The 19278-nt window shown below is 46.8% G+C and overlaps 1 protein-coding gene across 2 annotated transcripts in view; it reads left to right on the top strand.

The window, feature by feature from the left end:
- LOC119964945 (regulator of G-protein signaling protein-like) overlaps positions 1–19278 on the top strand; it is a 182411-nt gene that overhangs the window by 63082 nt on the left and 100051 nt on the right. For both annotated transcript variants that reach the window (XM_038795164.1, XM_038795166.1), the window contains exons 10-11: positions 4193–4373; positions 9789–9927. In XM_038795164.1, coding sequence (XP_038651092.1) covers positions 4193–4373; positions 9789–9927 — 320 coding nt within the window. The remainder of the gene's footprint in view (positions 1–4192; positions 4374–9788; positions 9928–19278) is intronic.

The raw sequence follows: 19278 nt of genomic DNA on the forward strand, positions 1-19278 counted from the left end.
AGGCACAAACACAAGGGCACAAAACACAGACACACACACAGGTACAAACACACAGGCACAAACACACGGGCACACACGCTCCACAAACACACGGGCACACGCTCACAGGCACAAGCACACAGGCACACACACAGGCACAAACACACGGGCACACACACGGGCACACACACAGGCACAAACACACGGGCACACACACGGGCACACACACGTGCATAAATACATGGGCACAAACGCGGGCACACACACTCACAGGCACAAACACACGGGCACACACAGGCACAAATACAGGCACACACATGGGCACAAACACACGGGCACACACACAGGCACAAATACAGGCACACACATGGGCACAAACACACGGGCACAAACACACGGGCACACACGCTCACAGGCACACACGAGCACACACACGAGCACACACACACGTGCACAAATACATGGGCACAAACACACTGGCACACACGCTCACAGGCACAAACACACTGGCACACACACGGGCACAAACACACGGGCACACACACGGGCACACACACGGGCACACACACGGGCACACACACACGGGCACACACACAGGCACAAACACAGACACACACACACGGGGCACACACACAGGCACAAACACACGGGCAAGAACACACGGGCACACACACATGCACAAATACATGGGCACAAACACGGGCACACACGCTCACAAGCACAAACACACGGGCACACACACAGGCACAAACACACGGGCAAGAACACACGGGCACACACACGGGCACAAACACACGGGCACACACACACGGGCACACACACAGGCACAAACACATGGGCACGAACACACGGGCACACACACGGGCACACACACGGGCACAAAAACACGGGCACACACATGGGCACACACACACAGGCACAAACACACGGGCACGAACACACGGGCACACACGCTCACAGGCACAAACACACGGGCACACACGGGCACAAACACAGGCACACACACACACATGCACAAACACGGGCACACATGCTCACCGGCACAAAGACACGGGCCCACACACAGGCACAAACACACGGGCACACACACACAGGCACAAACACATGGGAAGACACCCCCCCCCCCCCCATATACCCAAAGCCACACACAAACAGAGACACCCAAGCACAGTCACATGCACTTACAGGCATGCACTCACACATACACACACAAACAGACATGCACACATACGGGGACACACACGCACACATATTCAGCCATGCGCAGACACACAGGCAAGCACACATACAGGCACACACACAACTCCACACAGACTCACGGGTGCACACACACAGGCTCGGCACTCACTTTTTGCTTTGGACTAGGTATGCAGCTTCAGGTGCTCTTTCTTTGTGCAAGCAGTTGCTCCTTGTTTCTCCCAAAGCAAAACAGTCCACCATCTTTTAAACAGATGTTTCAGGACCTGGGGCGCGATTCAATGGGACAAAAACAGAGTCCTGTTTCAGGCGCATTTAACGGGGTGTTTCTCGACACCTGCAGTGGCGAGAAAGGCATTGCTATTTAGCAGCACTTTGCCATATTTTTTTGACCTTGGTGAGGAACGCTGTGCCAAGGTCACACTTACATCATTTCCTTCACTGACGAGATCAACTCATCAGTGCAGGAAGGCGGCTCATCGATCAGGGCGCCATTTTTAAATGCCACACCGATCTTTCGACCCCCCTCAGCCAACCCACCTCGGCCTCCAGATCCTCCCACGACACCCAACGTACCTCTTCTGGGGTCCTCGAGCACTGCTCACCACATCTCTTAAGGGCAAGGCAACCCTCGGCCTGATCTCTGGCACAGGAAACCTGACACCCGGGCACCTTGGCACTGTCAGCTTGGCACCCTGGCAGTTCCCCTTCCAGCCTGACAGTGCCACCCAGGCACCCTGGTAGTGCCAGGGTGGCGCTGCCAGGGTGCCTGAGTGGCAATGCCAAGCTGCCCGGGTGCCAGCGGGAGTGCCAAGGTGTCACCCTGCGCAAAGCCCGACTACCCGGGGCCTCTAATGGCCTGGGGGACCCCCAAGGTACCATTACTTCTGGTCCACATCTGTGGAAACCAGTAGCAAATGGTGCCCTGGCGATGCTATTAGTTCCCGGGCGCCGGGAGAATCTGGCGCAGACATATTTAATGGTTTTCTTAAATATGCTAATCTGGATCTCGCCCAGCGAGGGAGAGATCCAGATCACAACGTCTCTCAAGATACTGTTAATACTCACGAGACATTGTGAGTGTTGCGAATCTCGCGACAGGCCTCACACAAGATTCAGCATCAAGTCGGGCTCGGCGAAGCCGGTAAATCGCACCCATGTGGTGGTTTCAAAGCCATAAACCACCATGTGACCCTTTTGTGAACAGTCCACCAGGGTTAAGAAGTTATTTAAAAACAGCTTAATTACCTTTTCTTGTGAAATGCTGTCTTTTCCTGGAAGAGCAACAACCAAAGTCCTTGCATTAACCGTTTAATGAATCTGTGTCTTTTAAAAAACACTATTTTCTTTTTCCAGAATGCTCTTAGTCCTTGAAGATGAAGTATTTTCTGTGATTAGGATGTTAAGGGCAATGTCCTGGTTACCACCACAGATGAATGTGTCTCCTTCTCATCTATCAAAACACTCCTTGATTTTGAACACTGTTGAGTTTCCCTTTAAACTTCCCTGCTCTCAGGAGAACAATCCCAGCTTCCCCAGTCGCTGAACTCAAGTTCCTAATCCCTGGGATCATTTTTCCTTTGGCCATTCCGAAACCCTCAGTTACAGGTCGAGCTCTTCAAGGTTATTTAATTCTCCTTGCGGGGTGGTGGGTGGGTATGTGAAAGCTGCTCGCTCTGTAGCTAGCTGACCTGATTGTCTCCATTGTAAGGACCTTCCTGTTTAAACCCTGTGTGTTCCCTGTTTTCCACTTTCTTTTATTTTTATTTTTTGCGATTCAAATTTTACATTTTGATCCATGGAGGATTGCTGGAACTGTGGGCGGGAGTCTCCGTCCCACCAGCCCCGGTTTCTGGGGCGGCCTACCGCCGCCGGCAGCAGGATTCACCGTTCCCGCAGCCCGCTAGTGGGGTTTCCCATTGTGGCCAGCCCCACTCCGTCGGGAAACCTGCAGGCGTGGTAACGCTACCGGCGAAGTGGAGGATGCCGCCGAAGGAGAATCCCGCAGTGTGTCTTTAATTTGCACAGAAGCCTGGGCTGGTTTAAACTGAAGATTGACCTGTGACCTTAAGGCAAAGCAACCATGGATTCAAATGAGCAGATTCCAGAGGGCGGTGCTGTTTTAGGCTGCTGATTGAGGATTGGCTGACATCAGTGCTGACTCAATTTGATTGATGTGGCTGGGGACCAATGAATGGCCCATAATAATTTGATTGATGTGGCTGGCGGCCAGTGAGTTGGTTCAAAATGCTGGCCTTTGCCGATAGCCAGTGTTGATTGGTTCTGATTTCTCTGGTCTGTTTCTCTTTCCTCAGTAAGGCTGGGTTGTTTTTAGTTTTGGTTTGAGTTCAAAAGCTGGAAGAAGCATCTCTGATTTTCTCTCTCTAATATGATGAAATCTATCTAAAAAGTCCATTATAAGAGACTTATGTGAGAAGTAGTCTCAAACATGCATGTTTGAGTTGAAGGCCCAGTTTAATAAAGGTTAAAGTGTCTCTCCAGAAGAAATCCTACTGCTTGTGAGTACAAGATTAATGCTTCTTCCAGAAGACCATCATCAGCTATACACCGGTGGCTTCAATCACTCAGCGTGCTGTGGAGGAAAGCCTATGGCAAAGAATTCAACATTACAAACAAGACCTATTTCTGTTTATCTTAATCCCGATTATTTGTACCCCATTTCACCCGATCTGTGTTTGTTTGTCTTGTACATGTGTGGAGAAGGTGGGATGGTAGAAAGAGGGGTGATTGGTTAGCTTGCTGTTATTCTGTTGTAATTACTGCATATTTCATCTTTTATTTCTGTTTTAAATAAACAGTAATTGTGTTTCACTTACAAACCTGGTGACTGTAAATTGTTGGTCAGCCAAGGGCCAACTATTTCGGGAATTTTATATGGATAATTTGTTAATTCCTTTGTGTTGGGACTCCGGGGTCTGTGGGGCTGGAATTGACCGCGCACTAGCCCAGGGGGTCAAACCACCATTCTGCTAAATTATTTTTGTTTTATTTCCAGACACGTCCACATCTCGTACTATGACACGGCTACCCTCTCAGGGCAGCTCACTCATGCTCCGGGGGATCGAATATGGAGATGATTCCGACATGCCCCATTTGAAAAAGCGAATGATGTTCAATCGATTAGTCATCATCAACTACCTGGTTAATGATCTGCACTTCTGCATGGAAATTGAACAGTAAGTGGGCACAGGACTCGATGTCAAGACGCTGCCTTGTGAGTTGGCCGTGCCTGGTCGTGGTACACACAGAGTGCGAGAGGAGGGATCAATCTTCAATATTGATGCTGACTCCTACTGTGGTGCGAGGGAGTGATTGTGCATGCGTGACAGTGTGCCTGTGAGTGTGTATGAGATGCATGTGTATGAGGGTGTTTTTATCTGTGTTTCTGTGTGAGTTGTGTGATTATGATTGTGTGTGTGAGAGAGTTTTTGTGTGAGTATGTGTGAAAGGGTGTTTGTGAGTGTGTGCTTTGTGTGTCTGTGACCGTGTGTGGATTTGTGTGTATGAGTTTGTGTGCGCGAGTGAGAGATTTGTGTGACAATATGTGAGAGAGTTGTATGTGGAGTGGTGAATCTGTCTTTATAGGTGTGAATTTGAGATCTGCGTCTGTGTGTGTGCATTGTGTGTGCGTGTGTGGGGTCCATGTGAAAGTGTGTGTTTGTGTGTGTGTGTGGTCCGTGCAAATGTGTGTGTGTGTGTTGTTTGTAGATGTGTGCATGTGTGGGGCGTGTGCGTGCATATGTGTGTGTGCACATGTCTGTGAGTGTTTGTTTTGTGTGTGGAGTGCATGTGTTTGTGCCTGTGTGTAGGGTGTGGTGTATCTGTGCGTGCATACATTTATGGGTGGGTGAGTGCGTGGGTGTATATGTGTATGTGTGTATATGAAGGGGGGAGCAATATTTTGAGTGATTCTGTCAGCGTGAGGGTTTGTGACTGACCGTGAGAATGCTTAATGCTGGTTATTGCACCACGGGTGGGGTTTATGACATTATGTAAAATGTCTAGATAATAAAGATGTGGAGATGCCGGCGTTGGACTGGGGTGAGCACAGTAAGAAGTCTTACAACATCAGGTTAAAGTCCAACAGGTTTGTTTCAAACACGAGCTTTCGGAGCGCAGCTCCTTCCTCACCTGAGGAAGGAGCTGCGCTCCGAAAGCTCGTGTTTGAATCAAACCTGTTGGACTTTAACCTGGTGTTGTAAGACTTCTTACTAGATAATAAAGAGTTAATGTAATATCATAATTGACCACTAGATGGAGCTAGATGCAGAACCATATAAAGCACTGACTCTCAGGGAGAGGGCTCGAGAGAGTGCAGAAGAGAGGTCTAGAGAGTGCAGAGTACAGTTATAGATAGTGTGGACACTAGTGTTAGTAGAGTGTAGATTACTAGATTATTGCTTGCTATAGGAGTAAGTGGTTGAGCTTTAATAAATAGTGTAATAAATGCTTTGTTATTGAACTTAGCTTCTGTGCTCTTTTTGAACACTACTACATTCATCCTGATAATAAGAATCGCAAAGAGCACCACAGGTTTGATGCAGAGTAAAACTCTCTATAAAATTCCTACAGTGCAGAAGGAGGCCATTCGGCCCATGGAGGCTGCACTGACTCTCTGTCAGAGTACCCTACCTCGGCCCACTCCGCTCCCCAATCCCTGTAAGTACACATTAGCTTTCGACACTAAGGGACTATTTAGCACAGCCAATCCACCTAACCTGCACAACTTTAGTGCTGCTTTATTAAATATTGCAGCCTCATGAACAGCACAAATACAATATACACTGTCCCATCAAACACTCCCAGAACATTCACAGCACGAGGTTAGATACAGTGTAAACCTTCCTCTACACTGTCTCCATTAAACACTCTCAGGACAGTTACAGCACGGGGTTAGATACAGAGTAAATCTCGCTCTACACTGTCTCCATCAAACAGTCCCAGGACAGGTACAGCACGGGGTGAGAAACAGAGTAAACCTCCCACTACACTGTCTCCATTAAACATTCCAGAACATTCACAGCACGTGGTTAGATACAGAGTAAACCTCCCACTACACTGTCTCCATTAAACATTCCAGAACATTCACAGCACGTGGTTAGATACAGAGTAAAGCTCCCTCTACACTGTCTCCATTAAACATTCCAGAACATTCACAGCACGGGGTTAGATACAGAGTAAAGCTCCCTCTACACTGTCTCCATTAAACACTCAGGACAGGTATAGCACGGGGTTAGATACAGAGTAAAGCTCCCTCTACACTATCCCATCAAACACTCCCAGGACAGGTGCAGCACGGGGTTAGATACAGAGTAAAGCTCCCTCCACACTGTCTCCATTAAACACTCCCAGGACAGGTACAGCACGGGTTAGATACAGAGTAAAGCTCCCTCTACACTGTCCCATCGAACACTCCCAGGACAGGTACAGCACGGGGTTAGATACAGAGTAAAGCTCCCTCCACACTGTCCCATCAAACACTCCCAGGGCAGGTACAGCACAGGGTTAGATACAGAGTGAAGCTCCCTCTACACTGTCCCCATCAAACACTCCCAGGACAGGTACAGCACAGGGTTAGATACAGAGTAAAGCTCCCTCTGCCCTGTCCGATCAAACACCCCCAGGACAGGGAGAGCACGGGGTTAGATACAGAGTAAAGCTCCCTCTACAGTGTCCCATCAAACACTTCCAGGACAGGTACATCACGGGGTTAGATACAGAATAAAGCTCCCTCTACACTGTCCCATCAAACACTTCCAGGACAGGGAGAGCACGGGGTTAGATACAGAGTAAAGCTCCCTCTACAGTGTCCCATCAAACACTTCCAGGACAGGTACAGCACAGGGTTAGATACAGAGTGAAGCTCCCTCTACACTGTACCATCAAACACTCCCAGGACAGATGCAGCACGGGGTTGGATACAGCGTAAAGGTTTGGGGGTGTTACACTTGCTTTTGTGCTTTCTGGCGCTTGGTTTCCCCGCTAGTATGGTGGGCCCCCCTCCCAGGGCTGTTCTTACCCCTCTCCTATGCCTGCTAGATATCTGTTTCCACTATTGCCTCTTCTCCCTTTCCTGCATTCTGCTACCCTCGTCCTTCCCTGTGGTCTGATGTTTCTGTTCAAAGCGAGGCAGTACTGTCCCGTGCAAGCATTGTACAAGTCCATCACAGTTCTTTTTCTCTCTTTCCTCCTCTGCTTCGTCTCAACATTGCCTTGCATGCCCTTGTCCAGGCCTTTGATCTGTACAAATAATCATCCTACACTGTCCCCATCAAACACTCCCAGGCCAGGTACAGCATGGGGTTAGATATGCAGTAAAGCTACCTCCCAGGACAGGTACAGCACGGGGTTAGATATGCAGTAAAGCTACCTCCCAGGACAGGTACACCACAGGGTTAGATACAGAGTAAAGCTCCCTCTACACTGTCCCCATCAAACACTCCCAGGCCAGGTGCAGCACGGGGTTAGATACAGAGTGAAGCTCCCTCTACACTGTCCCCATCAAACACTCCCAGGACAGGTATAGCACAGGATTAGATACAGAGTAAAGCTCCCTCTACACTGTCCCCATCAAACACTCCCAGGACAGGTACAGCACAGGGTTAGATACAGAGTAAAGCTCCCTCTACACTGTCCCCATCAAACACTCCCAGGACAGGTACAGCACGGGGTTAGATACAGAGTAAATCTCCCTCTACACTGTCCCCATCAAACACTCCCAGGACAGGTACAGCACGGGGTTAGATACAGAGTAAAGCTCCCTCTACACTGCCCGCATCCAACACTCACAGAACAGGTACAGCACAGGGTTAGATACAGAGTAAAGCTCCCTCTACACTGCCCGCATCCAACACTCACAGAACAGGTACAGCACAGGGTTAGATATGCAATAAAGCTACCTCCCAGGACAGGTACAGCACGGGGTTAGATATGCAGTAAAGCTACTTCCCAGGACAGGTACAGCACGGGGTTAGATATGCAGTAAAGCTACCTCCCAGGACAGGTACAGCACGGGGTTAGATATGCAGTAAAGCTACTTCCCAGGACAGGTACAGCACGGGGTTAGATACAGAGTAAAGCTCCCTCTACACTGTCCCCATCAAACACTCCCAGGCCAGGTACAGCACGGGGTTAGATACAGAGTAAAGCTCCCTCTACACTGTCCCCATCAAACACTCACAGAACAGGTACAGCACGGGGTTAGATACAGAGTAAAGCTCCCTCTACACTGCCCGCATCCAACACTCACAGAACAGGTACAGCACGGGGTTAGATATGCAGTAAAGCTCCCTCTACACTGTCCCCATCAAACACTCCCAGGACAGGTACTGCACGGGGTTAGATACCGAGTAAAGCTCCCTCTACACTGTCCCCATCAAACACTCCCAGGACAGGTACAGCACGGGGTTAGATACCGAGTAAAGCTCCCTCTACACTGTCCCCATTAAACACTCCCAGGACAGGTACAGCACAGGGTTAGATATGCAGTAAAGCTACTTCCCAGGACAGGTACAGCACGGGGTTAGATATGCGGTAAAGCTACTTCCCAGGACAGGTACAGCACGGGGTTAGATACAGAGTAAAGCTCCCTCTACACTGTCCCAATCAAACACTCCCAGGACAGGTACAGCACGGGGTTAGATACAGAGTAAAGCTCCCTCTACACTGTCCCCATCAAACACTCCCAGGCCAGGTACAGCACGGTGTTAGATACAGAGTAAAGTTCCCTCCACACTCTCCCCATCAAACACTCCCAGGACAGGTACAGCACAGGGTTAGATACAGAGTAAAGCTCCCTCTACACTGTCCCATCAAACACTCCCAAGACAGGTACAGCACAGGGTTAGATACAGAGTAAAGCTCCCTCTACACTGTCCCCATCAAACACCCCCAGGACAGGTACATCACGGGGTTAGATACAGAGTAAAGATCCCTCTACATTGTCCCCATCAAACACTCCCAGGACAGGTACATCACGGGGTTAGATACAGAGTAAAGCTCCCTCCACACTGTCCCCATCAAACACTCCCAGGACAGGTACAGCACAGGGTTAGATACAGAGTAAAGCTCCCTCTACACTGTCCCCATCAACCACTCCCAGGACAGGTACAGCACAGGGTTAGATACAGAGTAAAGCTCCCTCTACACTGTCCCATCAAACACTCCCAGGACAGGTACAGCACAGGGTTAGATACAGAGTAAAGCTCCCTCTACACTGTCCCCATCAAACACTCCCAGGACAGGTACATCACGGGGTTAGATACAGAGTAAAGATCCCTCTACATTCTCCCCATCAAACACTCCCAGGACAGGTACATCACGGGGTTAGATACAGAGTAAAGCTCCCTCCACACTGTCCCCATCAAACACTCCCAGGACAGGTACAGCACGGGGTTAGATACAGAGTAAAGCTCCCTCTACACTGTCCCCATCAAACACTCCCAGGACAGGTACAGCACGGGGTTAGATATGCAGTAAAGCTACCTCCCAGGACAGGTACAGCACGGGGTTAGATATGCAGTGTGAAGCTGTGCTCAATGTTGAATTGTTTGTGTTGGTGGTTACTGTGTTCTATGCTCCTGCTGTTTCAGATATGTGAAACGGTCAAAAGCTGGCACCCTGATGGCTCAAGCAGGCGTACACGACGAGATTTATGAGGGATTGCTTCGTGCCAAAGTCGAAATGATCATCAAACTGTTCCTGCAGGCGGATACGCTACCAAGACTCAGGGTTAGCACCGATAGGCTGCAGAGCAGATCCATCACCTCTCCACATTATCCTGGTTAATGTTCACTGAGCTGAGTAAGCTGATAAGTTCACTGGACTGGGAGATCCATGGTTTTCAGTTCTCTGCTTGTCGACATAGTTGTCTCACATTTATACACTGCGTGGTGAAAAGCATTGACACTGACCATTCCAACAATTTTTGAACAGCAGCCTTGTGATTTCCAACTCTGCACTCCTGGAGATGTGATCACAAATTATTCAGTCTCATGATTCCTGAAAAATGTATTTTATTGATTTGCATTACTCAGGCCAGCATTTATTGCCCATCCCAAGTTGCTCATGAGAAGATGGTGCAGAGTGCTTTCTTGAACCACTGCTGTCCTTGATGTTTAGGTACTCCTGTTAGAGAGGGAATTCCAGGATTTTGACCGAGCGACTGCGAAGGAACAGCGATATATTTCCAAGCCAGGATGAAAGTGACTTGGAGGGCAACTTCCAGGTGGTGGGGTTCCCATGTATCTGCTGCTCTTGTCCTTATAGATGGTAGAGGTCAAGGGCTTGGAAGGTGCTGTCTAAGGAACCTTGCAGTGCAACTTGTAGATGGTACACACGGCTGCCACTTTTTGTGGTTGGTGGAGGGATTGAGTGGAAGGGGTAGCAATCAAGCTGGCTGGCTGCTTTGTTTTGGATGATATAATAATAATAATCTTTATTGTCACAAGTAGGCTTACATTAACACTGCAATGAAGTTACTGTGAAAAGCCCCCAGTCACCAGAACCTGCTCAGATACACAGAGGGAGAATTCAGAACGTCCAAATTACCTAAGTCCTTTCGGGACTTGTGGGAGGAAACCGGAGCACCCGGAGGAAACCCACGTAGACACAGGGAGAACGTGAAGACTCCACACAGACAGTGACCCAAGCCGGGAATCGAATCTCGGGCCCTGGCGCTGTGAAGCTACAGTGCTCACCTCTGTGCTGAGCTTCTGGGTGATGTTGGAGCTGCACTCATCCAGGCAAGTGGAGAGTATTCCATCACACTCCTGACTTGTGCCTTGTCGATGGTGGACAGGCTTTGGGGAGTCAGGAGATGAGTTACTCACTACAGGATTCCCAGCCTCTAACCTGCTCTGTGACCTTCGATTCGATAATCCTCGATTCTTTCTCCAGTGACTCAGGTCACTGTCGACTGGCAGATTGAGAAGGGCTGTCCCAGTCGTGATGCAGTCTCTGGTTAGAATAGCTTCATGACAGGTAATGTGTGATTACGTCCTGACCTTTTCCTTGCCTTTAGTATATAGTACGAGACTGCCATTTGAAACTGAGTCTGTACACTGCACATTCGCAAATAAGTAATTCCTAGGACAGTCAGACTTTGTTGTCTGTTTAGAACATAGCATTTTTAGTTGGTTTATAGACAAGTCTGATTGGAAGAAACAAGGAGCCACCTTTCTAATTTTTACATTCAGAATAATGTAGGGGCTGGTTTAGCTCACTGGGCTAAATCGCTGGCTTTTAAAGCAGGCCAGCAGCATGGTTCGATTCCCGTACCAGCCTCCCCAGACAGGCTCCGGAATGTGGCGACTAGGGGCTTTTCACAGTAACATAATTGAAGCCTACTCGTGACAATAAGCGATTTTCATTTCATTTCATTAATTGTTATATTTAACAGTCAAAATATTTTGGATTGAATCAGTTAGAAGTATAGGGCATCGTAGAACTGTGCCATGCTTATAAATAATATCCATAGACATTCTGCTGCCATTAAAATATTGACGCAGATTGATCAGTCATGACTAACTGTCCATGAGCCCAATGCTGACTACAGCTGACCCACTTCTGCAAGGCTGTGAAAACTGTGACAAAAGTTTGAAATTTGGTCCATGGCTTTCGCCATATTCCAAATGAAAGGCCTGAATTTATATAGTGTCATTCCTGAGCACTGGAAAGCCAAAACGCTTCATCGTAGATAAAATATAACATCCCGTTGCAATGTAGAAAATGTAGCAGATCATTTGCACACAGCATGTTTACACAAACAGCAAAGGGAAAATGATTTCAGTAACACAGAGTGAGGGTGAAGAATTAGCAAAGGTACTGGGGCAAATCTCCTTCAACATACTGCCCAGCGAAATCTTCAATATATTGTCCAGACAATTCTTCTTCAATATACAGTCGAGAACTCTCCTTCAATATAGTGTCCAGGGAACTCTCCTTCAATATAGTGTCCAGGGAACTCTCCTTCAATATAGTGTCCAGGGAATTCTCCTTCAATATAGTGTCCAGGGAACTCTCCTTCAATATAGTGTCCAGGGAACTCTCCTTCTGTATAGTGTCCAGGGAACTCTCCTTCAATATAGTGTCCAGGGAACTCTCCTTCAATATAGTGTCCAGGGAACTCTCCTTCAATATAGTGTCCAGGGAACTCTCCTTCAATATAGTGTCCAGGGAACTCTCCTTCAATATAGTGTCCAGGGAATTCTCCTTCAATATAGTGTCCAGGGAATTCTCCTTCAGTATAGTGTCCAGGGAACTCTCCTTCAATATAGTGTCCAGGGAACTCTCCTTCAGTATAGTGTCCAGGGAACTCTCCTTCAATATAGTGTCCAGGGAACTCTCCTTCAATATAGTGTCAGGGAACTCTCCTTCAATATAGTGTCCAGGGAACTCTCCTTCAGTATAGTGTCCAGAGAACTCTCCTTCAATATAGTGTCCAGGGAACTCTCCTTCAGTATAGTGTCCAGGGAACTCTCCTTCAATATAGTGTCCAGGGAATTCTCCTTCAGTATAGTGTCCATGGAACTCTACTTCAATATAGTGTCCAGGGAATTCTCCTTCAATATAGTGTCCAGGGAACTCTCCTTCAATATAGTGTCCAGAGAATTATCCTTCAATATAGTGTCCAGGGAATTCTCCTTCAGTATAGTGTCCAGGGAACTCTCCTTCAATATAGTGTCCAGGGAACTTTCCTTCAGTATAGTGTCCAGGGAACTCTCCTTCAATATAGTGTCCAGGGAACTCTCCTTCAATATAGTGTCCAGGGAACTCTCCTTCAATATAGTGTCCAGGGAACTCTCCTTCAATATAGTGTCCAGGGAATTCTCCTTCAATATAGTGTCCAGGGAATTCTCCTTCAGTATAGTGTCCAGGGATCTCTCCTTCAATATAGTGTCCAGGGAATTCTCCTTCAATATAGTGTCCAGGGAATTCTCCTTCAGTATAGTGTCCAGGGAATTCTCCTTCAATATAGTGTCCAGGGAAATCTCCTTCAATATAGTGTCTAGGGAATTCTCCTTCAGTATAGTGTCCAGGGAACTCTCCTTCAATATAGTGTCCAGGGAACTCTCCTTCAATATAGTGTCCAGGGAACTGTCCTTCAATATAGTGTCCAGGGAACTCTCCTTCAATATAGTGTCCAGGGAACTCTCCTTCAATATAGTGTCCAGGGAACTCTCCTTCAATATAGTGTCCAGGGAACTCTCCTTCAGTATAGTGTCCAGGGAACTCTCCTTCAATATAGTGTCCAGGGAACTCTCCTTCAGTATAGTGTCCAGGGAACTCTCCTTCAGTATAGTGTCTAGAGAACTCTCCTTCAGTATAGTGTCCAGGGAACTCTCCTTCAATATAGTGTCCAGGGAACTCTCCTTCAATATAGTGTCCAGGGAACTCTCCTTAAATATAGTGTCCAGGGAACTCTCCTTCAATATAGTGTCCAGGGAATTCTCCTTCAATATAGTGTCCAGGGAACTCTCCTTCAATATAGTGTCCAGGGAAATCTCCTTCAATATAGTGTCCAGGGAACTCTCCTTCAATATAGTGTCCAGGGAATTCTCCTTCAGTATAGTGTCCAGGGAACTCTCCTTCAGTATAGTGTCCAGGGAATTCTCCTTCAATATAGTGTCCAGGGAACTCTCCTTCAGTATAGTGTCCAGGGAACTCTCCTTCAATATAGTGTCCAGGGAATTCTCCTTCAATATAGTGTCCAGGGAATTCTCCTTCAATATAGTGTCCAGGGAACTCTCCTTCAATATAGTGTCCAGGGAACTCTCCTTCAGTATAGTGTCCAGGGAACTCTCCTTCAATATAGTGTCCAGGGAACTCTCCTTCAATATAGTGTCCAGGGAATTCTCCTTCAATATAGTGTCCAGGGAACTCTCCTTCAATATAGTGTCCAGGGAACTCTCCTTCAATATAGTGTCCACGGAACTCTCCTTCAGTATAGTGTCCAGGGAACTCTCCTTCAGTATAGTGTCCAGGGAACTCTTCTTCAATATAGTGTCCAGGGAATTCTCTTTCAGTATAGTGTCCAGGGAACTCTCCTTCAATATAGTGTCCAGGGAATTCTCCTTCAATATAGTGTCCAGGGAATTCTCCTTCAGTATAGTGTCCAGGGAATTCTCCTTCAGTATAGTGTCCAGGGAACTCTCCTTCAATATAGTGTCCAGGGAATTCTCCTTCAATATAGTGTCCAGGGAATCCTCCTTCAATATAGTGTCCAGGGAACTCTCCTTCAGTATAGTGTCCAGGGAACTCTCCTTCAATATAGTGTCCAGGGAATTCTCCTTCAGTATAGTGTCCAGGGAACTCTCCTTCAATATAGTGTACAGGGAACTCTCCTTCAATATAGTGTCCAGGGAATTCTCCTTCAATATAGTGTCCAGGGAATTCTCCTTCAGTATCATGTCCAGGGAACTCTCCTTCAATATAGTGTCCAGGGAACTCTCCTTCAATATAGTGTCCAGGGAATTCTCCTTCAGTATAGTGTCCAGGGAATTCTCCTTCAGTATAGTGTCCAGGGAACTCTCCTTCAATATAGTGTCCATGGAACTCTCCTTCAATATAGTGTCCAGGGAATTCTCCTTCAATATAGTGTCCAGTGAATTCTCTTTCAGTGTAGTGTCCAGGGAACTCTCCTTCAATATAGTGTCCAGGGAACTCTCCTTCAATATAGTGTCCAGGGAACTCTCCTTCAATATAGTGTCCAGGGAATTCTCCTTCAATATAGTGTCCAGGGAATTCTCCTTCAATATAGTGTCCAGGGAACTCTCCTTCAATATAGTGTCCAGGGAACTCTCCTTCAGTATAGTGTCCAGGGAACTCTCCTTCAATATAGTGTCCAGGGAACTCTCCTTCAATATAGTGTCCAGGGAATTCTCCTTCAATATAGTGTCCAGGGAACTCTCCTTCAATATAGTGTCCAGGGAACTCTCCTTCAGTATAGTGTCCAGGGAACTCTCCTTCAGTATAGTGTCCAGGGAACTCTCCTTCAGTATAGTGTCCAGGGAACTCTTATTCAATATAGTGTCCAGGGAATTCTCCTTCAGTATAGTGTCCAGGGAACTCTCCTTCAATATAGTGTCCAGGGAATTCTCCTTCAATATAGTGTCCAGGGAATTCTCCTTCAGTATAGTGTCCAGGGAATTCTCCTTCAGTATAGTGTCCAGGGAACTCTCCTTCAATATAGTGTCCAGGGAATTCTCCTTCAATATAATGTCCAGGGAATCCTCCTTCAATATAGTGTCCAGGGAACTCTCCTTCAGTATAGTGTCCCGGGAACTCTCATTCAATATAGTGTCCAGGGAATTCTCCTTCAGTATAGTGTCCAGGGAACTCTCCTTCAATATAGTGTACAGGGAACTCTCCTTCAATATAGTGTCCAGGGAATTCTCCTTCAATATAGTGTCCAGGGAATTCTCCTTCAGTATCGTGTCCAGGGAACTCTCCTTCAATATAGTGTCCAGGGAACTCTCCTTCAATATAGTGTCCAGGGAATTCTCCTTCAGTATAGTGTCCAGGGAATTCTCCTTCAGTATAGTGTCCAGGGAACTCTCCTTCAATATAGAGTCCAGGGAACTCTCCTTCAATATAGTGTCCAGGGAATTCTCCTTCAATATAGTGTCCAGTGAATTCTCTTTCAGTGTAGTGTCCAGGGAACTCTCCTTCAATATAGTGTCCAGGGAACTCTCCTTCAATATAGTGTCCAGGGAACTCTCCTTCAATATAGTGTCCAGGGACCTCTCCTTCAATATAGTGTCCAGGGAATTCTCCTTCAATATAGTGTCCAGGGAACTCTCCTTCAATATAGTGTCCAGGGAAATCTCCTTCAATATAGTGTCCAGGGAACTCTCCTTCAATATAGTGTCCAGGGAATTCTCCTTCAGTATAGTGTCCAGGGAACTCTCCTTCAGTATAGTGTCCAGGGAATTCTCCTTCAATATAGTGTCCAGGGAACTCTCCTTCAGTATAGTGTCCAGGGAACTCTCCTTCAATATAGTGTCCAGGGAATTCTCCTTCAATATAGTGTCCAGGGAATTCTCCTTCAATATAGTGTCCAGGGAACTCTCCTTCAATATAGTGTCCAGGGAACTCTCCTTCAGTATAGTGTCCAGGGAACTCTCCTTCAATATAGTGTCCAGGGAACTCTCCTTCAATATAGTGTCCAGGGAATTCTCCTTCAATATAGTGTCCAGGGAACTCTCCTTCAATATAGTGTCCAGGGAACTCTCCTTCAATATAGTGTCCACGGAACTCTCCTTCAGTATAGTGTCCAGGGAACTCTCCTTCAGTATAGTGTCCAGGGAACTCTTCTTCAATATAGTGTCCAGGGAATTCTCTTTCAGTATAGTGTCCAGGGAACTCTCCTTCAATATAGTGTCCAGGGAATTCTCCTTCAATATAGTGTCCAGGGAATTCTCCTTCAGTATAGTGTCCAGGGAATTCTCCTTCAGTATAGTGTCCAGGGAACTCTCCTTCAATATAGTGTCCAGGGAATTCTCCTTCAATATAGTGTCCAGGGAATTCTCCTTCAATATAGTGTCCAGGGAACTCTCCTTCAGTATAGTGTCCAGGGAACTCTCCTTCAATATAGTGTCCAGGGAATTCTCCTTCAGTATAGTGTCCAGGGAACTCTCCTTCAATATAGTGTACAGGGAACTCTCCTTCAATATAGTGTCCAGGGAATTCTCCTTCAATATAGTGTCCAGGGAATTCTCCTTCAGTATCATGTCCAGGGAACTCTCCTTCAATATAGTGTCCAGGGAACTCTCCTTCAATATAGTGTCCAGGGAATTCTCCTTCAGTATAGTGTCCAGGGAATTCTCCTTCAGTATAGTGTCCAGGGAACTCTCCTTCAATATAGTGTCCAGGGAACTCTCCTTCAATATAGTGTCCAGGGAATTCTCCTTCAATATAGTGTCCAGGGAATTCTCTTTCAGTGTAGTGTCCAGGGAACTCTCCTTCAATATAGTGTCCAGGGAACTCTCCTTCAATATAGTGTCCAGGGAACTCTCCTTCAATATAGTGTCCAGGGAATTCTCCTTCAATATAGTGTCCAGGGAATTCTCCTTCAATATAGTGTCCAGGGAACTCTCCTTCAATATAGTGTCCAGGGAACTCTCCTTCAGTATAGTGTCCAGGGAACTCTCCTTCAATATAGTGTCCAGGGAACTCTCCTTCAATATAGTGTCCAGGGAATTCTCCTTCAATATAGTGTCCAGGGAACTCTCCTTCAATATAGTGTCCAGGGAACTCTCCTTCAGTATAGTGTCCAGGGAACTCTCCTTCAGTATAGTGTCCAGGGAACTCTCCTTCAGTATAGTGTCCAGGGAACTCTCCTTCAATATAGTGTCCAGGGAATTCTCCTTCAGTATAGTGTCCAGGGAACTCTCCTTCAATATAGTGTCCAGGGAATTCTCCTTCAATATAGTGTCCAGGGAATTCTCCTTCAGTATAGTGTCCAGGGAATTCTCCTTCAGTATAGTGTCCAGGGAACTCTCCTTCAATATAGTGTCCAGGGAATTCTCCTTCAATATAGTGTCCAGGGAATCCTCCTTCAATATAGTGTCCAGGGAACTCTCCTTCAGTATAGTGTCCCGGGAACTCTCCTTCAATATAGTGTCCAGGGAATTCTCCTTCAGTATAGTGTCCAGGGAACTCTCCTTCAATATAGTGTACAGGGAAGTCTCCTTCAATATAGTGTCCAGGGAATTCTCCTTCAATATAGTGTCCAGGGAATTCTCCTTCAGTATCGTGTCCAGGGAACTCTCCTTCAATATAGTGTCCAGGGAACTCTCCTTCAATATAGTGTCCAGGGAATTCTCCTTCAGTATAGTGTCCAGGGAATTCTCCTTCAGTATAGTGTCCAGGGAACTCTCCTTCAATATAGTGTCCAGGGAACTCTCCTTCAATATAGTGTCCAGGGAATTCTCCTTCAATATAGTGTCCAGGGAATTCTCTTTCAGTGTAGTGTCCAGGGAACTCTCCTTCAATATAGTGTCCAGGGAACTCTCCTTCAATATAGTGTCCAGGGAACTCTCCTTCAATATAGTGTCCAGGGAACTCTCCTTCAATATAGTGTCCAGGGAATTCTCCTTCAATATAGTGTCCAGGGAACTCTCCTTCAGTATAGTGTCTAGGGAATTCTCCTTCAGTATAGTGTCCAGGGAACTCTCCTTCAATATAGTGTCCAGGGAACTCTCCTTCAATATAGTGTCCAGGGAACTCTCCTTCAATATAGTGTCCAGGGAACTCTCCTTCAATATAGTGTCCAGGGAATTCTCCTTCAATATAGTGTCCAGGGAACTCTCCTTCAATATAGTGTCCAGGGAAATCTCCTTCAATATAGTGTCCAGGGAACTCTCCTTCAATATAGTGTCCTGGGAATTCTCCTTCAGTATAGTGTCCAGGGAACTCTCCTTCAGTATAGTGTCCAGGGAATTCTCCTTCAATATAGTGTCCAGGGAACTCTCCTTCAGTATAGTGTCCAGGGAACTCTCCTTCAATATAGTGTCCAGGGAATTCTCCTTCAATATAGTGTCCAGGGAATTCTCCTTCAATATAGTGTCCAGGGAACTCTCCTTCAATATAGTGTCCAGGGAACTCTCATTCAGTATAGTGTCCAGGGAACTCTCCTTCAATATAGTGTCCAGGGAACTCTCCTTCAATATAGTGTCCAGGGAATTCTCCTTCAATATAGTGTCCAGGGAACTCTCCTTCAATATAGTGTCCAGGGAACTCTCCTTCAATATAGTGTCCAGGGAACTCTCCTTCAGTATAGTGTCCAGGGAACTCTCCTTCAGTATAGTGTCCAGGGAACTCTTCTTCAATATAGTGTCCAGGGAATTCTCTTTCAGTATAGTGTCCAGGGAACTCTCCTTCAATATAGTGTCCAGGGAATTCTCCTTCAATATAGTGTCCAGGGAATTCTCCTTCAGTATAGTGTCCAGGGAATTCTCCTTCAGTATAGTGTCCAGGGAACTCTCCTTCAATATAGTGTCCAGGGAATTCTCCTTCAATATAGTGTCCAGGGAATCCTCCTTCAATATAGTGTCCAGGGAACTCTCCTTCAGTATAGTG

Source organism: Scyliorhinus canicula, chromosome 4 (genome assembly GCF_902713615.1).
Source record: "Scyliorhinus canicula chromosome 4, sScyCan1.1, whole genome shotgun sequence".
Classification (NCBI taxonomy): Eukaryota; Metazoa; Chordata; class Chondrichthyes; order Carcharhiniformes; family Scyliorhinidae; genus Scyliorhinus; species Scyliorhinus canicula.